This window comes from Haliotis rubra, unplaced genomic scaffold (assembly GCF_003918875.1).
Source record: "Haliotis rubra isolate DU_JTF1 unplaced genomic scaffold, ASM391887v1 Scf63, whole genome shotgun sequence".
NCBI classification, from domain to species: Eukaryota; Metazoa; Mollusca; class Gastropoda; order Lepetellida; family Haliotidae; genus Haliotis; species Haliotis rubra.
Genome location: NW_025767335.1, coordinates 507,808 through 533,588, shown reverse-complemented (window position 1 = coordinate 533,588; position 25,781 = coordinate 507,808). Strand labels below are relative to the sequence as shown.

At 40.1% G+C, this 25,781-nt stretch overlaps 3 protein-coding genes across 3 annotated transcripts; 2 read left to right on the top strand and 1 right to left on the bottom strand.

Moving 5' to 3' along the window:
- The first annotated feature begins 700 nt into the window (after nucleotides 1-700).
- LOC124256567 (ileal sodium/bile acid cotransporter-like) lies at nucleotides 701-10,014 on the top strand. Its single transcript, XM_046690551.1, has 5 exons — nucleotides 701-776; nucleotides 4,421-4,554; nucleotides 5,290-5,560; nucleotides 8,444-8,648; nucleotides 9,506-10,014. Exons 2-5 carry the CDS (start codon nucleotides 4,458-4,460, stop codon nucleotides 9,950-9,952), a joined length of 1,020 nt encoding a protein of 339 aa, XP_046546507.1. The 5' UTR covers nucleotides 701-776; nucleotides 4,421-4,457; the 3' UTR covers nucleotides 9,953-10,014.
- A 1,644-nt stretch (nucleotides 10,015-11,658) lies between these two features.
- Nucleotides 11,659-15,560, bottom strand: LOC124256531 (cytochrome c oxidase subunit 5A, mitochondrial-like). Its single transcript, XM_046690516.1, has 5 exons — nucleotides 15,403-15,560; nucleotides 14,341-14,471; nucleotides 13,608-13,712; nucleotides 13,089-13,243; nucleotides 11,659-11,807 (listed from the first exon to the last, which is right to left on the bottom strand). The coding sequence occupies exons 1-4, from the start codon at nucleotides 15,476-15,478 to the stop codon at nucleotides 13,097-13,099; spliced, it is 459 nt and encodes a 152-aa protein (XP_046546472.1). The 5' UTR covers nucleotides 15,479-15,560; the 3' UTR covers nucleotides 11,659-11,807; nucleotides 13,089-13,096.
- A 2,042-nt stretch (nucleotides 15,561-17,602) lies between these two features.
- Nucleotides 17,603-25,113, top strand: LOC124256539. The gene is made up of 5 exons (XM_046690527.1): nucleotides 17,603-17,966; nucleotides 19,362-19,441; nucleotides 20,413-20,489; nucleotides 22,484-22,563; nucleotides 24,882-25,113. Exons 1-5 carry the CDS (start codon nucleotides 17,878-17,880, stop codon nucleotides 25,042-25,044), a joined length of 489 nt encoding a protein of 162 aa, XP_046546483.1. The 5' UTR covers nucleotides 17,603-17,877; the 3' UTR covers nucleotides 25,045-25,113.
- Nucleotides 25,114-25,781: the final 668 nt, after the last annotated feature.

Genomic DNA, 25,781 nt, shown 5'->3' with positions numbered 1-25,781 from the left:
AAGATCAGTAGGAAGAGTATGGCCCCAGTTATGACAGTATAGTAGCAAAGGCAGCGAAAAACAAATAACATGAATGGGTGTGAGGTTTGATTGTACATTGAGTGAGTGAGTGAGTGAGTATGGACAGTATCGTCATATAAAAATAAGCAGATTTTGCTGTGTCGATTGTAACATCATGTACAAAGATAAAACAAACTGACTTATCAAACTCATCTTCTGAGTAAGTGAGTTTGGTTTTAGGCCATTTTAACAATACTCCAGCAATATCACGGCTCGGGACACCAGAAATGGGCTTCACACATTGTACCCACGTGGGGAATCGAGCCCGGGTCTTAGGTGTGACGAGCGAGCGTTTTAACCAATAAGCTACCCTTGTGTTCGGGGTAGGATGACATGCACTCAGTCAAGTAACCTTACCACCCGATACACTTAATAACCTCTTACAACCAGCATAAATTGCTAGGACCTGTATCGCATCCTGTATGACTGTTATAAATGACATCTGCATCAACATTAAATAATTAGACAACGGACCATAGTTCTCGTGTTTGTCATTTTATACAGACCTGGAGGGTTAGCATCAATAGCGGGATAAATGGACAATTATGTTTCACATTGAGCGAACCCATCTGATTGTCTGCCTGGATGCGGCAGTTAAATGTGGAATACACAGTCTGTCTCTCACAAGCCTACTGTGGCACAGAGACTGCATGTTGCTTGGAGACTTGGCGGTGATGTTCTGAAGCTTCCCTGTCCTACGTGAAGCCGGAAACAAGGTCTGTACGGGATTAGTTTAACCTACAATTTATATAGCGGTGTAATATGTACAGTATATATGTCGTGCCGTCATAGACAGGAGTATATTTGTACCACACGAACAGGGTCACTCCTTTGTCTTGAAAGTTCTTGCGATATCCTGTCGATCCATTCTTTTCATTCGTTTGGGTACATAGACATGCATGAAGATCCGGGTTAGAATTGATCTTCAGTAACCCATGCTTGTTGTAAAAGGCGACCAACGGGATCGGGTGATCAGACTCGCTGACTTGGTTGGCACATGTTATCGTATCCCAATTGCGTAGATCAATGCTCATGATTGTCTGGTCCATACTCGATTATTTACAGAACGCAGGGATACAGATGAGTGCGGCGCTAAACAAGAAACCAACCAACCAAAAACATATGCATGCAGTTATACCTGTTTGTCTTTCAATCAAATTACAGTACATTGCAGAGTTAGAAAGTAATTGGTTGTCAGTCAATTTGACATCAATGTTCTGTAGTGAATTTACATGACGTTTGTTACAATGTAAGGGATGTTATGTTTTGATTGGAGAGGGCCTGGAGTGCCACTGGTTGAGATCACCTGTTCTAGCAGAAAGTAAGTAAACGTCCTGTAGTGCGTTTGAGAACCATCCTGGTGGCTACTGACGCACCTTGAGGTGTTTTGGTTTCGTAAGACAACAGTTAGATGTAGATAGAGACAAAATCAGTCTACAACTAAACTACAATGCAAGAGTCCAGTAAGTAATATGCCTGCGTTCATTATTAACTGACTGACTGACTGACTGAGTTTGGTTTTACGCCGCTATTAGCAATATTCCAGCAACATCACGGCGGGGCACACCAGAAATGGGCTTCACACATTGTGCCCATGTGGGGATTCAAACCCGGGTCTTCGGCGTGACGAGCCAACGCTTTAACCATTAGGCTACCCCACCGCCCCTCGTGATTAAGAATCATATAGCGATGATGTGTGCGCGAAATAGCTGAACGTATTCCACCCACTGGTGTCAGACACATGCAGTTCTTCACCTGAAAAAGAACACGGGAACAAATCGTATATAAAACGTAACAAGAGGATTGCATCAGACATAATGTTTTCCACTGAAGGGTAATGTGGAAACATCTTCCAAATTTCTACATGTGTACTATCGTATAGCTGCTAACACTGACTGATTGAGTTTGGTTTTAGGCGGCTTTTAGCAATATTCCAGCAACATCACAGCGGGGGACACCAGAAATGAGCTTCACATACTGTACCCATGTGGAGAATCGAACCCGGGTCTTCGGCGTGACGAGCGAACGCTTTAATCAGCTGTTAAAATAACTGGCACTAATATATGGCTGCATTTACAATGGGTACTCAAATGACTAAAACAGTCCAAGTGACAAAACAACGAATTTGGTACGCTAACGATTCGTTTTGACTACTAGCTCTGGGTGCTTTAAGCGAAAACGTTCATGTAGATTGATGAAAGCGAAGGTCATGTTATTTTCAAAAACATCCTATTCCTGGTACGAATTGATCAACAGCAAACATGCTTGTGAACAAAGGAGAATGAACAGAATAGTATTAAACAGTGTTTTATGTTGTCAAAAGGATGAACGAAAACTGCCTTACGTTTGAAAATAAAGTGTATTGAAAGTTTCATAATATTTCAACATTTATGGTGTGACACTTAAAGTGGGCAATAAGAGTGCAAATCATACCTTGTGCCCTTGTTTTCACTTTTTTGGCATGTCTCAGTGTTTCCAAAGATTAATCCAGTCCGCTTTATTAACAAAGGTATTATTGCGCAAAACTGTTGTAAGTAATAACAGTGCTTTTAATACTAACATCATTTTGTCAAACAAGACCAAAGTGATTACAATTACATTTGCCACCAAATTATCGGGAATTAACATTGTTTTCAAATCGTTAACTGAACATTTGGGCTGGGCAAACATAAACACCATGAGAATTAACAATTTGGTTTCTTGTTTAACGCTAGGTTGGGTTGCTGAAGACCCATTCTAATCCGCATTTTCACACTGGGGCAATTGTTAATGAAAACATAATGAATCGCGACGGTAAAAGTATAGTTTCCATGGGAACGTCAGAACATTTGCATTATCATTGAGTTCCGTCTGTTGCCTGGCATTTTGTGTATCTCAGGAAGAGGTCAGCAATGTTATCTGGAACGAGTGACTGTATGGGCCAACAGAACAGAGAGTATGTTCTGCTATTTAATCAACCTGGGAGCTTATCCACAAAGTGTTCGTAGCACCACTCTAGTATTGAACTAGTACGGGTAGTAACGCTATGAGCCCTTTGACTATCCGGGGCAGCAACCCATGCTTGTCGTTAAAGGCGACTAACGGGATTGGGTGACACATGTCATATCCCAATTTCGTAGATTGATGGTCATGATCACTCTATTGCCTGGTCTAGACTCGATTATTTACAGACCGCCACCATACAGCTGGAATACTGCTGAGTGCGGCGTTACACAACAAACAGAACATAACATTATAAAGGCTTTGTAGATCCGGATCCTGCAGCTTAGCCTGGGATAAAATGCACAGTATCTTCATAACAAAATAAGCAAATTTTTGCTGTGTCGATTGTAACATCATGTACCAAGGTAAAACAAACTGACTGAACAACCTCTTTAAGAGGCATTTAGAACAAACTGAACAAACTCATTTTCTGAGTGAGTGAGTTTGGTTTTACGCCGATTTAACAATATTCCAGCAATATCACGGCGGGGGACACCAGAAATGGGCTTCACACATTTTACCCTTGTGGGGAATCGAACCCAGGTCTTCGGCGTGACGAGCGAACGCTTCAACTACTAGGGTATCCCACCGCCCTATCTCATCTTCTGAAGTGACAACGGAGACATAAATGTCTGCGGCAATGCCATGGTGAGTATTACGTAGACGTGATATTCATAGACGGTATCTTCCCATAAGACAGACCTCCATAAGACTTACAACAACACATTTTATGGTTGGTTGCATAAGGCTTAATTAAGCTGTACCCTTGACGATAATGGTATGTGCCCAGATAAAAAAGACAACATTAGGTATTAACTATAGTTTTATTAATTCATTTAATGAATTGTGATTTTTAAATTAAGACTTTTTGCATCAACATATATATGCACATCAACATATATCTACAGTCTGTTTGGGTGAAAAATGATACCGATGAATCACAATCTAACTCCAAATCGGTTCATGATCAAACATTCACTTCAACGCAGTCCAATGTAATGAAAACATCAGACCAACTCTGGAAAAAAATTTCATAACGTTTGTCTCAAAAATAAAAAGTTACTTAACAAACTATCATCATTTTGTTTTGATTTTCTGTTTGAAGTTTTACGATGGTTATACCCGTGAAGGTCAGGGTTAGAATATTGATCTTTAGTAACCCATGCTTATCGTAAGAGGCGACATAGACTGATATAGATATGTTTCCTTGCTTATCTTGACCGACCAACAGAATGACAAGATATGTCTTTATCAAGCGGGCCATTCAGGCCACCTCATTCAGCTGCGTGAGAACTGTTTTAATTCACTCATTTACGTTTTGCCGGTCTACTTTGAGTGAACTGTGATACCTGTATATTAACCTTGTTCCTTGTTTCAGTTAATGGTCACATGAAGGTGTGGACGGACGTAGCAACATGACAAATGACAGCAGTAGAGAGTCGTGGAATATATCCGACATGGTGAACAAGACGTCCACTGAAGAGACCAGTCCGCTGAAGGTGACAACAACAGGTATAGGCAGTTTCGACGCTGATTTTCACTTTCATGGCACTCCTTATCTTATCGTGATCAAGGCTGAACTATATCACATGACAACAGTCTGGCTTGTAACTGAGTACTCCATCTCAAGATTGGAGCCTTTACTCAAGACATGACAAACATAAGGGCGTCAGGCGAACCCCAGTCAAATTGTGTACACCCATTCAAAATAAGAATAAAGGATGGGCGAGTTCTTTACCCAATTCCATACGTTTCAGTTTCATTTCCTCACCAATTTCATTCGTCAATTTTGATCTTGCAGAAAGAAAAACAAAAACTCACAGAAAACAACATACCTTCTATATTTCTCTCTTTGGGGCAGATACCATGGCGCTCAGAAACGACATGTTGTCTAAAATATTCACAAAGAAAGACCGCCTCTTTGTTTTTACATTTCGGGTATATATTCGTCTACGACGTACAGAAATCGGGTATTATTGTATATTTGTTATCATGGGAAAAGAACTGATTTTAATTACACTAAGAATGACCAAGCAACAATTTTTAAAGATAAACGCAGCTGCGCCAATTCTTGTGTCACTATGGAAGTCAGGTTGTTATTCAAAGCTGTTGATTTGCAGCATAACAATATGGTAATCATTCTGTTCCTGGCAAAGTGAAATGGGATACGGTGTCCCTGTTCAACAGTAGAAAATGCGTTTACGGGTATAATATTGATATTGATATGTTTCATACCCACCAATCTAGTGGTGATGACGGGAAGTCTCATCATCATAATGTTGGGTGTCGGAGCTTGCATCCAGCTGAAGGAACTGTGGGCTCATCTGAGACGTCCATACGGCATCCTCATCGGGGCGGCGTCACAATTCATCGTGCTGCCTCTGACGGCGTTCGGCCTTGGTCATGCCCTGCAGCTGCCCCCAAAGCAGGCGATAGGGATGCTGATCATGAGCTGTTGCCCGGGTGGATCCACCTCTAATATGTTCACGTTGTGGGTGGATGGAGACGTGCCGCTAAGGTCAGTGGTAGCTGGTCGTTGAATGTATCTGCAGTCACGTGGCCTTGTTCCTTCATGTACTTGTGATCATTTCAAAATGTGATGTGTTAAATGTGTATCAGCGAAGTGGCATCATGTATGCATATGTTTAGCTTGATGAGTATAACATCAAACCGTATAGATCAAGAGCTGTCGAATATAGTCAAAAGGAATTACAGGGGCGTATCTACAGTCACTCAACCAGGTTCCTTCAAGCACAAGAGCAAGTGAGTGCACTTAGTTTTACGCCGCTTTTAGCAATATTCCAGCAATATCATAGCGGGGACACCAGAAATAGGCTTCACACATTGTACCCCTGTGGGGAATCGAACCCGGGTCTTCGGCGTGACGGGCGAAAGCTTTAACCGCTAGGCTACCTCACCTGTCCTTATGTTAAAGAGGTTAAACATGTACATGTACAGGACAGGATGGTGACTGTGTGAATTAGAGTGTCTTTAGTTATATTCAGGAGGAGGGGCCACGAAAACTTGTCTTTACACGATGTATTTATACAAAGAATTGAACTGGTGTCTTGGGCATGACGAACGACAGCTTTACCCAAAACATGTTAAACCATGAAAAGAATCTACTTTGGGTGCTTGCGCACCTTTGTCTGTCATATCCTGAAACAAATACACCCAGCCCATGCAAATCTAGATTACCACTGTGTCATGAAATGAACAAAGTCTCTGGGCTCCTTTTTATCATATTTTAAAGATGTGCTTTAGGAACTGTTACTCCTGTAATATATGATCATTTCAGAGACTAGGTGTTAGTCCAGTCGCATATCTGATGAGATTGATAAGTAGCATTGATGTCTAAAAAAACCCATACCGTCCGCGTACAAGCTTACCAAAGGACAAAAAACGTAATGTGCGTTTAACAACAGAGAATCATGTATGCGATTACTATAAGTGACACTAAATTATCGACGAGTAGAAATATGAGATGTTTGGCACTAAAATTGTTACCTTGTTGGAATGTGAGTCGGCTAGTATTTTTCAGATCAGTACTTCAACATCAATCACCAATTTCAAAAAGAACATTAAGACCTATCTGTTCAAATGTGAATAAGCTCAATAGCCACCAATTTGACTGTTAAGCGCCTTAGAGTGATGTAGCTGCACATCAAATAGGGCGCTATATAAATTTTGTACATTATTATTATTATTTCACTTTGTGCAGCTGTTAGCGTCGTGAAATGGATATTATTTTTCTGCGTTGTAAGTTACTTGTAAGTTTGACAATGGTGTTAGGTATCATTGAAATATTCAGTCCAATATGTCAGTGAAATTAAAATCGAGTGCAAAAACTACAAATTGTATTATGTACAATAATTATTTTCCAAATCAGTTAATTAGATACAATATTATATAGATAAGTTATGGTTAAATTGTGAAAATGGTGACGCATCAGTAACAACTCAGGACACAGTAAAATGTCCTTAATAGTGGGTATTGTTGTTCACAGTTGTCGGACATATGTCAAGCTCGTCAAAGCTTAGCCAGCTTGGCAGATCATGTCCGTGAGAACTGCAGACCGATGCAGATTGTTAGTCGCTTATCTATGGAATCCTGGAAGGGACATTGTGGCGTTGTCGCATTGTCGCGTTGTCGCCCTCTCAAATACAAGCAAAATTAACCAAAACGCGACACGCGACATCGCGACAACGCGACATTTCGCCCATTTGTCGCATTGTCGCGATGTCACGTGTCGCGTTTTGGTTTATTTTGCCTCACTTTACTTGTTTTTGAGAGGGCGACAATGCGACATAGCGACAATGTCCCTTCTCGGATTCCATACTTATCTGCCTTTAAAAGCAGGCAGGACAGGCAAACAGAGCAGAGTCGGCAGACATTGCGAAGAGCGTGGACAAACCAGAAGAAAAGACTTGAAGGGACGAACTTACCAGTCCAGCTGCCCATGTGCCAGCATCATTCCGCCTCCTTCCCCTGGTAGCCTCTGCCGGACTCTGCAAGTTGTGTGCAAGTTGTTCGCCCTGCCCCATTAGTTGTACGTTAAGCAATGACTGACTGACTGAGTTTGGTTTTACGCCGCTTTTAGCAATATTCCAGCAACATCACGGCGGGGGACACCAGAAATGGGCTTCACACATTATACCCATGTGGGGATTCGAACCCGGGTGTTCGGCGTGACGAGCCCACGCTTTAACCATTAGGCTACCCCGCTGCCCCCGTTAAGCAATGAAGACTACCCTACTCCTTGTGTTGTCTCAAGAGCTCCGGGGGTGTTGCAGTATTACCCGTAACACAATAGGGGATCTCCCTTCCTGCAGTGAAGGTGCATGGTGCGTGTGACCGTTGTGGCATCACTGTTGTACAACTTCACCACGGCGACATATTTGCTTGACGAAGGCCCGGGTTCGATTGTCCGTGTGGGTACAGTGTGAAGCCCATTTCCGAGGTCGGATTTCGTTGTATTGCTGGATTAATGCCTCTCACTCTGGTGGACCTGGTGATTAAACTTGCTCTGGGGTCCGCTCTTGCAAGAATGGCAATACATGGGCTGTGGAGTAGTCCAATGGTTAAAGCGTTCGCTCGTCACGCTGAAGGCCCGAGTTCGATTCCCCTCATGGGTACAATGTGTGAATCCCATTTCTGGTGCTCGTCGCAGTGATATTGCTGAAATATTGCTAAAGGCTGAAATATTGCTAAAGGCAGCGTAAAACTAAAACTCACTCACTCGGACTAAACGGTTATGTGTTTCAGTCATCCGGTGTGCGAGATAGCCAGTGTAGGGTTATTGAATATTATTTTATGTGAACAGCTGAATAATTACTCGTTTTGAATGGTATCAAGGTATTTCTAATGGTGGATATATTAATTACATTCCATATTTTTACAGTCTGACAATGACCACAGTGAATACGGTTTTGTCAGCCGGATTTCTGCCGCTCAATCTTCTCATCTATAGCCGCTCTTGGACAAACAAGAAGGCTGTTATACCTTTTGGCAACCTGGCACAAGCGTTTGCTATGATGCTGGTACCGGCAGTCGTAGGTATAGCAGTGCGTCACTGGAAGCCAAAGGTTGCCATGTACATTATAAAGGTGAGTATGGTGCCATCGCTGCTTTGTCTACAAATACCAATCAGTATACAAATACCAATCAATCTACAAATGCCAATCAGTCTACAAATACCAATCAGTTGGCAAATACCCATCAGTCGGCGAATAGCAATCATTCTACAATTACCAATCAGTCTACAAATACAAATCAGCTTACAAATACCAGTCAGTCTACAAATACCCATGAGTCGGCGAATACCAATCATTCTACAATTACCAATCAGTCCACAAATGCCAATCAGTTTACAAATATCAATCAGCTTACAAATACCAATCAGTCTACAAATACCAATCAGTTGGCAAATACCAATCAGTCCACAAATGCCAATCAGTTTACAAATATCAATCAGCTTACAAATACCAATCAGTCTACAAATACCAATCAGTTGGCAAATACCAATCAGTCCACAAATGCCAATCAGTTTACAAATATCAATCAGCTTACAAATACCAATCAGTCTACAAATGCCAATCAGTCGGCGCATCCCAATCAGTCAGCAAATGCACGGACCAGACAAACCAAAACCAATCATTTGCGTTAACACAATTCCCGGTTTAGAATTCATCCTCCTGGAACATTATTCTGCCTTCATCAAACATGGCTCCGTGGACAACATCGGATGGGTTTAGGGTAACAATAGATCCTTGTATGTCTTTGAGCCTGGACGTAATTCGGCGTGCTTTTTCGAGAATAACTGCCCAATTATAAAAACATTTATTTTTCGCATTTATCTCGCACAAATGACCTTTCACAGAAGACCACGATGTGCAATCATGTTTGTCGCAGTAATTTAATCGGTTGACCTTTATGTAACGTTACGGCATATTTTGTTTTGCAGATAGGTAGCGCGGCTGGAGCAGTGTCAGTTGTAGCGGCCATGACTCTCACAAGCCTGCTCTACCCTTTCATGTACTACTCTTCCTGGAGGATCTACTTCGCCGTTGTCTTCCTTCCATTCATCAGTTTTGGGTTTGGATACGCAACTGCCTTCATCTTCCGGATGCCACACTTTCGGTGTAGAACTGTTGCCATGGAAACAGGAATACAAAATTTCCCATTTTGCATGACCCTTCTATCCTTGACATTCAGCCAATCAGAAATGGGTGAACTGTCCTTGTATCCTTTGTTATTTGGTGTTTTTATTCTTGTGGACTCAGTAATCGCGACTGCCATGTATAGGACTGGAGTCCTCATGTACAGTAAGATGTCTAAGCAAGGGGAGTTTACCCCTGTGTCCATAGACAGCAATGAACACCACCCAGGTGCCACAAAACAGACATGTTAACATCAAGTGAAAATATTCGGAGAGGTTCAACACTCATTTCGTTTGATTAAAACTGCACTTTATTATTATTATAGGATATTTATATAGCGCACATATCCACGCACTAGTGCATGCTCAAGGCGCTGGCATTTTTCGCTCGATCATTGGATGTCAATCTCAACGGCACATCGCATTATCAATCTCAACTCCCTGGGGAGTATACAACTCTTGCAGCCACTAGGCGCACCGAGTTATTGTGGCTTTCTCATCCTAACGAGGTACCCATTCACAGCTGGGTGGACTGGGGCACATAGCCACATTACTTTGTCCATGTTCACTGCACGTTGCTGTACCCGCAACTAGGTGTTTGCACGTATTTATGTGGCCACCATATGGTCAAATACCAACGGATTCGTGGGTTCTTTTAAGTGCACAGGGCTGTGTACTGTACACTAGGGGCTGTGACAACACTGAAAGAGTCTGCACACATAGTTGACTCCAAGGTTTGTACACCCGGTCACAGGTGGGCTGGATCCCGACACCTCAACCTCGCTGGATCACTAGCCTGGCGCCTTAGCCAGCTCGCCCACAAACACTTTACCTCAGAAGCGATTGGTGCAGCATTACGAAAGAACTGTTTTCTACAACTGGAGTTGAAGGTGCTAAAATAATGTAGCAACAAGAAACAACAAGCAATATTTAGATTTCCATGTGATTAAAAACAATACATAAACAATACACTTATCGATTGATGTTGTTTCATAAAGGCCAGAGAATATTAGCTCAAATGAAACATTTGAAGTAAATTTGAGATAAATAATGAAAGTGGAAATGGAATATGAAAATATTACTTTACAGTACCGTGTTTCTTATTACTTGTAGGATTCTGCTCCAGTATACATACAATCTGCTGGAGAGCAGTGTGTGACTGTCGACTCAACTAAGCTGTTTTAGTTCGTCTTTTCTTTGAATAGTCCGCCCGGAGAGCGGAAGGTCGCGGGTTCGATCCCCCAACTGTGCGTCATACCAAAAGACTTTAAAATATGGTACTTGTTGGTCCCTGCCTGGCGCTCGGCTTTAATGGGTACAAGGACTGGGCGGCTCGGAGTCAGTATGTGTCTGAGTAGGGTATTCATGCTTCACTGCGGCATGGTATCTCAGTGGGCTAGCACTATAAAACCAGCTTCAGTCTGGGCTAGTACAAGCAGCCACACATACACATACACACGCATGCACGTCGTCATATGAGCGAAATATTCTCAAGCACGACGATAAACCCAATTTGACCTCACCTCATGATGTCTTGTCTGTCCGGAGAGATACTGTCAAGTTTCATGGCAAGTTCACAAGGCATCGAAATTGATCACTTTGCAATCCATTAGCAAATGGTATTGTAATATCATGGTAAGTGACAGACAGGGGAATGAGTTTGACATATGACAGAGGATCTAAAGCAATTTTGTTCTGATTATTCTTGATGTCAAAACTGGTGTCTAAATAACTGTTTCATATGTTCTTTTTCACAATACTGTCAAGTTAAGCCTTCATGCATTGTCATGTTGTGTTACAATCCAGATCTTTGCCTTGTATAGGTACAAAAACAAATTTACCAGGGATAATGAAATGATGTATGTAAAAGAAAGTACCTGACATGTCATAAAACCGGTGTACAAAACCTCCAGTCATCCCAATATATCATAGCTGAAGAACAACACATGACAACTATGTAACTAGTATATGATTTTATTGTTTTTTTAAATAGCATACATTCACACAAAACAGTCACTATCATGTCCGTTGATGAATAGTATCCTTGCAATGGAATTTCTTCAAGTTCTGTTCAACATAACAAAGAGACCTGGATCATACTTGCACCCTGCAACAAAACAAAGGAACCATGTATAACATGTCATTACATGAGAGACACACTAAAAGTATTGGAATGAGGGATGGGACTGATATATACTCCCCATAAAAAGTTTAGACTCACTTAAAGCACTACATGTTATGTATATATATGTGGTTACATTGAAGATGAATTTCTCCACTAATTTGGGGGAACCAAGTGCAAACCTTATGCAGATGAACTGCACGAGGATCATGCATCAAATTGCTGAAAAGCATGTGCAAATATCGTGCATGTGAACAGCTGCGGTTTGGTGTAAAGTTTTGTTAAGAATTCACCAACTTTCACTGAGTTTACTCATTTATTGAACTCAAGACAATAATCTTTTCAATGTTACGAATTTGTTTTACAATACATCAGTTCATGTGTAAACAGTACCCTTAAACTGTATAGAATATTTTGCAAGATCTAGTTGAGATCAGTAGACTGAAGTGAGTGGCTACATTTACACCAGTGAGTCTAAACTTTTGATGGGTAGTATAATTTGTAGCACAGCACAGTGATTTAATATATGCGGAAAGCCAAAGTATCTTTGGTCATAGACAGTCATCATGGTTATCACTTTGCAGCCCATAAGAATGTAGTATGGTGCTGACATGGAAAGTGACAAACAACATAATCAGAAAGCACCAGGATTCCCTTGTAGACAATTCTTGTACCACTCGTCCAAACAATCAGCATGTTTTGTTTGGTAGATGAGTGACTCAGAATTATTTCATTTATGTTATGGGTTGGGTACCAGCATTAGCAAAGGCAAAAGTGATGCAGGTATTAAACATTTACTACTTATATCACTCATCAGCAACGGTACAGTGCCATTAAAGGGTTCAAACCATTCACCACTGAATTCTGATATGCCTTTAGAATGTAATGCTGGCAATTTGGGGTTAAGACATCTGAGTGATCACTGGGTTGTCATGTGAACACGCTTAGTGATCATCTGTACAGCTTCAGCCATTAACATGCCTCAGTTGTTACCAGGGTTACAGACCTCATGACATCAATGAAAGACAGATGAGGCATATAGCAACATTACAGCAATGTCACACCCAGAAACACAAGTTATTGTGTTTTCATCATGATGACATGCAATCAACCAAGTCAGTAAGTTTGATGACCCATTCTTGTTAGATGCCCTTCAAGGCAAGCCAATTCCAGCAAGGATCTTGGGAGAGGTGGGAACAGGAACTTATGACACGAAGTTAAAAAATGCCTTATAGCCATTACATGATAAGAAAAATGTCCACTGACCTAAATATCTACATATCGTATACATCCTTCAGAGCCAGTTCTGGTTTGTTATAGCCCATTTCTTCAGGTGTGAGGATACCAAGCTCCTTCAGGGTGGGGTCGATCTGTTGGTTGATGTATGGCCAGATTTCCTTCACTTTGTTGCCACATTTGTCCTGTAAAGAAAGTTTGTAGTAGTACTGAGAAACACGCTGTTAGAGGCCAACCACGGCATACCATGAGCCTGGACTTTTCCCTTGTAAACAAATAGACGTATCTTGAAATCAAAACAGACTGGCTCCCAGTGGAGTAGTTTACACATTGTTAAGAATAATTATACAGACAATGAAATGCATGATGTATATCAATAAATCAAAGTGATTCTATCACATATCACTTAGATGTGTTGATTCATCAGAAGTGAAACAAATGAAAGAAATATTCCTGGTACTATAATATTATGGAACTCATGTAACAAGTTACTGAAGATCAGTTCACCTCAGAAACTCCCATATGAGATCGTAATTGATATTGTCTTACCTGGATAGCCTCCAAATACCTGACAGCCAAGGCATAATCATTTATTCTGCGACAAGCTTTCAATGCTGCAATAATGATCTTGGGCTCAGGGATCAGGTCATAACCCTGAAACAATAATACAAATTCGCTATTACCTGTCACACATGTTCAACATTGGTAAATAGGCAACGAAAATATAAATGGTACCAAACAAAATATGATGTTTGTCACACCTATTCGCATAACTGATCTGATCCAGTGTCCTGAACCATTGATAAATATTGTGGTACATGTTGCAGTTCTAGTGACATCAGTGGTTTGTTTGCTTCTTCTTTAAGGCTATACTAAGTAATATTACTAATAATGAAATGTATCCATTTGAGTTGGGAAAATGACACCAGGGCTCCAGATAATTTTTCGAATATAGGAGTACTGGAAAAACTACAGATTACATTTAGAGTACTGAATGGACTTTAATGGCATATCAGTAATCTATTGTTTCGTTTCATATATGCACCACAAGACTGCTAGTCTTGTGTACACAGGTCAATAAACAATAAACAAAATACTTTTTCAGATACATATGTCTGTAAATGATTCTAAGACCGTACACCATTGCTGTGGTGCGTATCTGCTACGTTTCCTAAATTATTTCCTATCCTATCGTGCATATCTTTTAGCCGTACATACGCCGATACGGCCTTTATCTGGAGCCCTGTGACACATATATTGATATATATATATATATACATACCTGTAAATCATTCATGGCCTTGCGAACTTCCCAACCATCAATGTCTGATCTGTTGAAGTACGATTCATACCGAGCATCGAACTCCTCATCACTCTCCTGTACTCCATGTGAGTGACGCACACCAACTGAAGCTAAATCATAACATACATTTATTAATGACATGCACGAGAAACAATAGATCACATATTTAACATTGGTTAATACTTTTATGCTGCCTTTGAACTGAAGCAATGTAAAGTTCATCAACAATATAAGCCATAAGCTGTGTTTTGTATCCCTTCATCCTGACCTTTTGTGTTTCTGACAACTGTGTACCAACTTCGTATTCCACCATTGTCTTCATCCCAAACGCCCTGTGGTATATTGCTTTGTTAATGTACCAAGAGGCTTGTTCATAATAATTTGCAAGGTGGTGGATGATTTGCTCAGCATAATGCAACATGTGTGAACAAGGACTAGTGTCAGTGTGGTGGAGTTGACAACATGCAGAAACTTATCATAAACACTTAACCACCGAGATGAAACCGTAAACTTTTGGTAATCATTAAAATATCAGTTGGTTTGAAAACTTGCATTCATGATTCAACCTTTGTTCAGTCTGTATTAATGACCTTCAAATTTTATTGACTGCAGTGATTATGAATCCTGAAAGAATAAAAACAATCCATGTTTCGCCTAAGCATCGCTTCTGGGTATAACAAGACGGCAGCACTAATATAAATCTTGACACCTGATGATAATGACAAGTCAATGGTTAGGAATCTTAGACAATTCATGCGGGAAATGAGAAGGGGAAGTAACTCCTGAAAGCAAAGTTTCAGGAAACTGACAATTCAATCTTAGACTTGTTTCTCAACATTGTCATAGGCATTTAACTGTATTCAGCATTTATGCCTTACATACATTTGACCCGTGAATCGTCGTAGCTTAAACGTGTTTAGAAAAAACCCGCTATCAGTCAAACCTGAACATGCCTTTCTGACAATTTCTGTCACGTACACCGATCATGGTGCATTTTGAGAGCCAAATTGTAAAATAAATTACACTGTACATATGTCATACCGATTGCCGGTTTCCTCAGAGTTTGGACAGCAACAGAGTGCAATGATCGACTCGCTCTCTGTACGGCACGGAACATGTTTGGACTGTGTGTGTATGACCTCCTTGTCCTTCTGCTCGGAAATGGCCGAAACCCCACAATGCCTTTCGCTGCTTCCGTTTCTCGCGTTACATTTCCCTAAAAACTCTTTATTGATCCACAACGTGTGTTATATGTTTGTTATATGGTCTTCTGATTTGTACGAGTTATAGAGTTGGGCACAGAACATCAGTCAAAATAACACACACTTAGCATTACTCACAGTGTTGTAAGAGTATCTGAAATCTTTTATTTCGATTTATACAGTTTTGTAATAGATAGTGGCCCGCTAGCCCCACTAGTAAAAATCCAGTCTGGCCAGTAAATCTCCACACCACAGTCACTGGCTCGACTCGCTTTCCATGGGATCATTTTGTAAATATATCACTCTCTCCGACTTGTTTAGTTATAATACACTTTTAAATCTTGCAATATTATTGCCTGATAAAAATGTTCATCATCTTAATGATGAAACACGTATCATGCCGACAATATCTTATTCTCATCCATTTTTTTAATCTTTTGCTTAGTTTCTACATTCAAATTTTCGGGCTAGTGAATTATTTTAGGGGCTGGTAAAATTCAGGCATAGTTAGCCCGACTGACCAGCAAAATGTGGAAACTATTTCTCACACTGAGTAGATACTAGTTTCTCGTACAGACCCTGAAGTAAATATATCCAAGAAAGCCCACGCAAGTCTAGAAAATGTGGCAAGTCTAGATTTCACTCAGCTTCACGATACCTACAACAACAACTGCTACAGTGGGCAGTATGACATCTTTAGACTACGTGAAGTCTTCACTGTCTGCAATTGGAACCATTAGATGTTTGATGGCAACATTTATAAACGGAAGATACATACAAAACTTATTGAATTCTTCAAGAATCACGACGGGCATGTTTTTGTCTGTATTCCCTTATTAACGTCGATCAATAATCATATATATATATATAATTTATCGATTGAACGTGGTTATATGTTGGTTGCAAGGAATTCCGGATATGTGACTGCTTCGGTTCACTCGCTTCAAAGTATACCCGGTCTGTTTGTTTTTCTCTCTGATTAAAGAAAGTGTAAGCTTCTATGACCGAACTATTCTACATATTAATCTGGCTGATGATGACAGTCCTGTACCGGATTAAGATTCAGTGGTATAGATCTCGAAAAGAGCCCACTTATAATTGCTATTACACAGTATAGCGAAACAGTTTCCAGATTTAACTAGCCAGTCGGGCTAGCTATGCCTGAAAGTTACTAGCCCACAAAATAATTCACTAGCCCGAAATTTAAATGTAGAAACTAAGCTAAATATTACAAAGAGGTAAAATACCATCATTTATCAAACCATAATCGTGCATGATTTGAATGTGTATCATAGGTTAACAAGTCGGAGAGAATGATATATTTAAAAGATAACCCCATGAAAATTCAACAGCCAGTCGGGCCAGTGCTGTTGAGATGTACTGGCTCGACTGGATTTTTACTAGCCACGGGCTAGCGGGCCAGCGGCTATTTCGCACACTGCAATCACATCGAATACTTTTGCGTCGTCTCACACTTATTTAAACACCAGATTATCATTTCTTTTGTCTCTGCAGACAAACAATACAAAATTCACTGTGAATGGTATTTGATAGTATGTAATATTCATATTCAGAGGTTTGGATTCTTGTAATACTCAGTAATTCATTTTGAGTCGCTTTGAGGTTTGTGTTTTTTCCAAAAGTTAAACTCCACACAATCCGTGTCTTCGGGTATACTGAACTAGGGGTGATGTCTAATGTTAACATGTGTTCATGTATGTGCAGTTTAATTTCAGTTACTGGTTAAAAACGAAAGCAAAAAAACATATCCTACCATTTCTGCCCAAAATAGTAGCCGTTTTTCGCTTTAAACGAGAATCCGTTTTCGTCGGTTACTTTGCGCTGATATTGCCGTTTTAGATGTAACACGCAAGTAGTATCAACAAGCCTTATCAGTCATCACACGAACATACGTATACGGATAACATTTTCCGGGATTCATAAAACTATTTATTGCAAAATAATGTAATCCAACTGATGCCTAAACAAATACTTTCAACTAACATTTGTTGTTTGGGAAATAGTATGTGTACACCAGTGACTTCCGCTTCCGTTCCAAACATTACAAGTTGGCACAGTGTCTCCAGGAAATGTGTAAACATAAAACATTCTTTAGAGTGGCACTGTAGTGAAACTTTTGAATTTATTTTATATTGTTTAAGCATTTTCAGTGGACATACGGAGTCTTGATGTTGGTCTAAGGGAGATGCGAAGTTGGAAAATGACTCTCGTCGAGTTCCACGCATGAGGGATTCCAGCGCTGACGATGATCAATATTGCTCGGCATTTCTAGATATTTTCTAGAAGTCTGTTTATGAAATATCGACAGTGGTTTAAATTCCAAAACATGATAGAATTTTGTACGAAGAAACGAATGGTTTTTGCAGTCATTGCACTTATATGGTAAGCCTGACTGTGAAAACAGGATACATACAATGATCTGTTAAAATAACTAACCACAGCCGCTTGAATCGCAATAAAACTTGCATCAACGTATACATTGTCTTTGTATGAGTCTTAGCACTATATAAAATGAATACCCCATCATTTACAGAACCGTAACCTAAATTTGTGGATAGCCTTGATTCGTGGATCGCTGTAATTATCATGCTCTCTCATAAATTAAGTCTCGACTGATGTCATGATGCGGTATTTTGATGTACATACAATGCCACCCCACGCTGACAAAAAATGTTCCGAATCTCTGCATTACATGCAAGTATACTAAATGTAATTGTTCAGAACTGAGATAAATAGCCCAAGATCACTAATGCCACCAATACCAAATTTTATTTTTACAAAATGTCAAGTAAAAAAGATACCGTCAGCACCAGTCTTCTCACATATCGTTGTCTGCTTTCCTTAGTGTCAATACTTACTGCAATGGGCTGTCGTACATAGTGGTATAAAGTAACCGACTACGTAATCCATGAAACAACGTGATGTCAAATGTTGTGGGCACACAAATGGGTGATGATTACATTGATTACCAATGGCTTCGTAGACAAATGTTTCATTCACGAGTGGAATATTGGGCATTTTCAATTTGCTGAATCGATGAATACAATAATCAGTGAGTATACAAAATGAAATTGTGCATTTAAAATATGATTTTCGCTGCACTTCCCTTATATCCGTGAATCAAGGTTACACAAGTGTACAATGTATACCTTGATGCCAGTTTTTAGCGTCACAAGTCCCTGTGTACAGCCGTGAAGATCCAGGTTTGAACTGGTTTTCAGCAACCCATGGTGACTAACGGGATCGTTTAGTCAGGCTCATCCATGCTCACTGACTTGGTTGCCACACATCATCTTATCCAATTACGTAGAATGATGCTCATACTGTTGATCACTGGATTGTCTGGTCCAGATTTGATAATTTACAGACTGTTGCCATATTGCTGAAATATTGCAGAGTGTGGCGTTAAACAACAAACAAGCTATTATTTAAAGATTGATATGGAGTTCCTAACTATATGAACTGAAACAAATCTAAAAAGAGTATTAGCACTAGAAGATAGTGAAACATTTAACTTTGTAATATACTTTGTAGTATTTAATCGAGTACATAAAAATATACACTGAATTGTTTTGTAAGCATGTAAAGGGTATTAAATTCCCTGTATGGTTTAGCAACATTCTTTCATGAACAAATTGTCAAGAAAGATGTGCTCTTTTTTGTTTCTGTTTTCAATGAAATACTCACAGGATGCATGATTTTGCGTGTGTTACATCCTTGGACAATGTTGACTCTGTTGTCTTACTATGCAACTAATAATGATATTATGCTTTTCAGTCTGTCGGTTGTAACACTTATCCTCGAAAGCAGATGGTCCTTCCAGAAAAAACTGAAAGATGCGCACATTCAAGCAATGGGTTAGTAAGATAGTAGAGATTAAATGATTAGGAATAACAGTAATGATGCATATTTGATAACTGTACCATATCACCGCCCCTCACATATGCATAGGCTTTGCTATGACCTACCCTAGTATATTATTCAAGTTATTCAATGAAGGGAGGTATGGCGGTACAGGTTTGAGCCCTGTCAGTGATGTGTGAACATGGAGAATGTTTTTTTTGTATGTGTATTTGGTTGTTGTTTAATGCCACACTCAATATTCCATCTGTATGGCGGCAGTCTATCTTACCTGAACCCTGTCATTAAGGGATGACAGAAAGACAGAGGGTTTGCTTGGGGTGGTTTACTGTGTCTAACGGGGTATCCATATTACACTGTGGAATGGTATGTCAGTGGGCTGGCACTATAAAACTGTCACCAGTCGGGACTAGGGCAGGTAGACTCATGGCCACCACTTTCCACAGTCAAAACAAATTGCCATGTAAGTGCAATAATAATGAACACAACATTCAACCCCATTTCACCTCAGTATGTAGCCACTATGTAGACAATCCTTCTACCAAAACTATGCAACATGAATTTATTGTAAATAAAGTCACCTTTATGTTTTATCATGTTTTTCTTTCCATCATCCTTTTAACTCATGAACCCGTGAAGGTCCGGGTTAGAATTGATCTTCAGTAACCTATGCTTGTTGTAAGAGGCGAGTAACGGCATTGGGTGGTCAGGCTCGCTGACTTGGTTGACAGATGTCATCGGTTCACAGTTGCGCAGATCGATGCTCATGCTGTTGATCACTGGATTGTCTGCTCCATACCCGATTATTTACAGACCACTGCCATATAGCTGGAATATTGTTGAGTGCTGTGTAAAAGTAAACTCACTTACTCAATTTAACTCATGGCTTATGGAACCTGAGCAAAACTTTTTATCCATAGAGAGGAAATGTACTTTTATTTAATATTGTTTCCTATTATGTTGACAGCTTATTCAAATGAGACATGTAAGTCTGGGAAATACACAACACTGGATGTCTGCAAAAGTTGTACAAGAGATGAACTTGTAAGTATAATTTGAAATAAAGTGTGGAAATGGTGTAAATATATCACATCTGCAGTTTATTCCTTTCTTTTTCATCTTTTTCCTGTGAATATCACAGGAATGGTATGTATGTTTGTTGTTTGATAACCGCCCGAGAGCCGGAAGGTCGCGGAACGTATCGATCGAGGTTCAATCCCTGACCGTGTCATACCAAAAGACGTTAAAAGATGGTACTTGTTGGTCCCTGCCTGGCGCTCGGCATTAATGGGTACAACAAGGACTGGTCGGCTCGGAGTCAGTATAATGTGTCTGAGTGGGGTATTCATGCTTCACTGCGGCATGGCATCTCAGTGGGCTAGCACTATAAAACCAGCTTAATTTTGGGCTAGTACAAGCAGCCGCACATACACATACACACACATGCACGTCGTCATATGAGCGAAATATTTTCAAGCACGACGTTAAACCCAATTTCACCTCACCTTGTTGTTTAATACCACATCCAGCAATATTCCAGCTTTGTGATGACTCGTTTGATGTTCAAGTCTACAACAGACAAACTAGTGACTGATACATGAAGCATCTTTCCAAGGCAAACATGTGCTCTAGCCTGTATCTAAGCCGTTTCCACCCTTTCTTTTTGAAAGTTGGCTTGATAGTGTACACTATGTACCAGAGGTGTTGTGTTCTTTGACATGAAAACACAATTTCAATGAGATTGCTGTTCTTATTTCAAATGATTTCACAAAGGTTACTACCATAACAGATGACTTGTTGATCATATAAACAAAAAGCGAGATTTCATCCTTCACTGAAAACCAAAATGACAGTTTTAAGGTACTCATTACTTTTGCATTTCACTCTTACAATATAAGAGGCATATAAACTTACAATATAAGAGGCATACAAACTACACTGTACTAAGTTTAGTGAGTTTAATCTTACATCGCTTTTAGCAATATTACAGCAATATCACGGCAGGGGACACCAGAAATGGGCTTTCAGGGATAGAAATATTTTTTTCCCGAGGTGTGCCTTAGGGCACCAGGCAAATATTTTAAATGTGCCTTTCAGAAATCAAGTGTGTCCACCTGTTTTTAGAATAAATGACTGTAGCAATGATGATGATCATTTGAAATTTATTGTTTGTAAACAACAAATGTAACCTGTTTTCTGTTATCACTGATATGTCTTCTGTTTAAGATGGCTTTCTTAAGCTTCATCATGTTCATTTGTTCTGCTTTCCCAACATCTTTAATAGCTAAGTGACACGTTTACTTGTTCAATATATCTAACAAACACAATGTCCTGTTCAATAACTGAACTATCAGCACATCACTCTAAATGGAAAAGCAACCAAATTTCTTTATATCATCTATCATAATTCCAGTGATTTCCTGAGCGATAGAGTCAATAAATGTTTTTGCTTGTTTGTTATTTGCGTAAGTGTTTTGTTTTGGGGATTAAATGACTAAAGGTGAGTTATGTCTCTAAAAAATTAGGCATGCCATAAGGGCACCGAGGACATTTTTTATCCGTGCCAATTCAATATTTACCGTGCCATTGCATGCTAAAATAGGGGGTATTTCGAACCCTGGCTTTACACATTGTACCCATATGGGGAATCAAACCTGGGTATTCAGTGCGAAGAGCAAACTCTTTAACCGCTAGGCTACCCCACCACCCCTCACTGTATTAAGTAACCCTGCATATTGCACTCACATGAAAGCTCTGAGACGGTTGCCCAAAAATACTACTCCATCTCGTTCTCTGCATCAAGCATTCAGTCGTTCGATTAAAAAATAATGAAGTTTGCAAAAAGAAATAAATGTACTTTGGCAAGCTCAATGAAAACTGTGAACCACTGTGTCTTGGCTTAATTCTTGGTGTAATGTCAGCACAAATACAGGGGTTGATTGTGATTTTGAACTGTTAACTACATATCTACATGATCTAGATTAGCTACAGTTCACTTTTGGTATTTCGTTACAAGTGATATACAATTTATTTTCCAGAGACGAGATGTACATTACTGTCATGAAAAGGGATACAAGTTGCTCATAAAGTGTTCGGACATGAGAATAATGTACAAAGGGTGAGTGCCACTGTTATCGGTATATTCTGAAAACAGTCTGTTTGTCGTTCAATGCCACTCTCAGCAATATTCCAGCTATATGATGAGGACCTAGTCAGGGTAACTAGTGAAGTGTGGACCAGGCATTCCAGTGATTGATACTGATGATTATATTTCATTCTGTCAGGGTACATTGACACACATTTTACCAAGTCACTATCCCTGGTCACCCAATTTATCTGGATGTCTCTTATGATCAACATGTGTTGCTGGGGTCCAGTCTACTCTACATCGGTTCCCAATTGTGTAGATCAATGCTCATGCTGTTGATCAATAGATTGTCTGGTCCAGACTCGATTATTTTACAGACTGCCGCCATATAGCTGGAATATTGCTGAGTGCGACGTAATACTAAACTCACTCACTCCAGTCTAATGTAGAACCGTAACAGGGTTATCCTGTGTTTACCCCAAACCATTATTGTGAATGCTATAGCATCTAAGTGGATTCCAGGACAGAATTGGCCCCCAGTAACTCCTGCTTCAAAAATTTATTATAAGGGTAATGCTATTTTTGAGGGCATTATCATTTGCAGAAGCTCGCGGTCTTCCATTAACTGCCCGACGAAGGAGTGCAGTTGAAAAAGACTGAGGGCTTCTGCAAATGATAATGCTCTCAAAAATAGCATTACTGTTATTATTGCTAAAATACATGGAATTTGTGTTGAAAAGAAAAAGGAAACATTGAAGGAATTTGACTGTAAGTTTACTCAAAACCAACTTCTGACGGGGTTGACTGCCCGAATGCAATTACGTCATCAAACAATTCAAGTGACGTCACAACAGAAAGTGACGATATTCGACCTTGGCCTTTGACAAGACCATAGCCTGCAACATGCCAAACCATGCCAGTGTTCGAATTTGGTCGAACAACAACATTAATAGTGCAATTGTTAAGGTTAGCACCAGCAAGAAAGCCAATATTACCGCTATTTAAAGCGGGAATTGGGGTTGCTTTGACTTGTTTGATCCAGAATATCTGCCAGTCCAAAGCCAATGTCGAATGAACCGACGCACCCACTATGACGTCACTTGACAACAGAATTGATAGTGGCCCGTCGTTAAGGTTGAGCGGTCCAATATCATTTGCAGCGGCCCGCAAATTTCTGATAATAAGAGGGCCGTTTCATGATAATTCCATGTGTTTTAGCTATAATGTCTGGTAAAGCTCAGTGGCTTGGTTGATTTAGTAGGGATTGTGGTCAATATATTGAACAGTGTCTTGTCATGTCCCTACTTGATTGATCACTAATACAAGGATTTATCTAGGCATTCCAAACTTTGTTCTCTTTGCAGGCAAATTATTTTGCTCTAACTAAATTTTCTCTAAAGTTTTTATATTGTTTCATTGTCCCAGTGCATTGATATAATTAATATATGAAATATTCAGTGGAATAATGTTAAATAAGGCATTCCAAACTTTGTTGTCTTTGCAGGCAAATCATTTTGTTTTAATTGAATTTTTTAAACGTTTTTATATTATTTCATTGTTCCAGTGTATTTATATAATATATGAAATATTCAGTGGAATAATGTTAAACTAGGCATTAAGGCCTCTTCATCTTGTTTAGGTCGGTTATCGTGTAATGTAAGTCACATCTCTAACCAAAAACATTGCTCATGACAACAACATGAACTGGGAAATGATCAATTCCTGTGTGGGAAGTTTAAATGACACTTGCTATACACTTGGGGTAGAAATGAGTCTGAACAAAACTGAGTAATCCAGACAATCTCCTTGGTCCCCTGCATCGAGTGTCAGCCTGTTGTTGATGGTTTGAACCCTGACTGCATCAAAAGATGGCATTTACTGTTACCTGATTGGCACACAGCAGTAAAGGAATGAAACAAACTCCAGTTGCCTCAGAGTCAGTGCCTGAGTGGGGTAACCACCTCTGTGGTGTAGTGGTTAGAGCATCCGCCCGGAGAGCAGAAGGTCGCGGGTTCGATCCCTGGCCGTTTCATAGCAAAACACGTTAAAATATGGTACTTGTTGGTCCCTGCCTGGCGCTCGGCATTAATGGGTACAAGGACTGGTCGGCTCAGAGTCAGTATAATGTGTCTGAGTGGGGTATTCATGCTTCACTGCAGCATGGTATCTCAGTGGGCTAGCACTATAAAACCAGCTTAAGTCTGGGCTAGTACAAGCAGCCGCACCTACACATACACACGCATGCACGTCGTCATATGAGTGAAATATTCTGCAGCGCAACGTTAAACCCAATTTCACCTCACCTCACCTCACCTCACCTAATAGTATTTCTTTCTTTCTTTCTTCAGATGTGACATAACTCCAGATGATGAACAAAGACAGTTTTGGATATTTGAGGGAGTGTGTTTGGTTATTGGAATTGCATCCTACCTGGTCGTGCATCACAGACGAAGCATGCTGGACCAGATAATGATGGACAAGATAAATAAACAGATTGCAGCAGGGATTTAGGAACTGTGATTGGAGGGGAGGATTTGTAAATATTTATTGTTTTTGTAATAAAAGAAAGTTGTACATGTTCGAGTTGTTTGAGACAACAGGTTATTCTATTGGGATTCTTTTTTAACTTCAGTGAAGACCTTGTACAAAGGGATCATAGTGCCAAGGTGATCGTAACTCCTATACCTTAAACTAGAGCGAATAAATCCCATGGTTTCCAGTTAGCCTCCCATTGTCTACTCCTCAGCAGTGTAGATTTTATCTGCCCATGAGAGACTGGACTGTAACAGCTGTGGGTGCCTGGCAAGAGCCTGGCGGTATCAAGGGTTAAGCTTGGAATTTACTACTAGAATAAACACGTGCCTTATAGTAGATGTCCAACAGCCCTTTCACTACATATTTTGAAGAAGTAAATTTAACTGGCAGAGAGGTGATACTGATAACAAAGCTACTGAACAAGTATCACCCTCTCAAGGAAGAATAAAGTGTTCAGCTTGTGGATGGCATCATGAAATAAGTGTACAACCCTAACACTGCAGACCGCCTCCGTGGTGTAGTGGTTAGAGCGTCCGCCCGGAGAGTGGAAGGTCGTGGGTTTGATCCCGACCGCGTCATACCAAAAGACGTTAAAATTTGGTACTTGTTGGTCCCTGTCTGGCGTTCGGCATTAATGGGTACAATAAGGACTGGTCGGCTCGGAGTCAGTATGATGTGCCTGAGTGGGGTAATCATGCTTCACTGCGGTATGG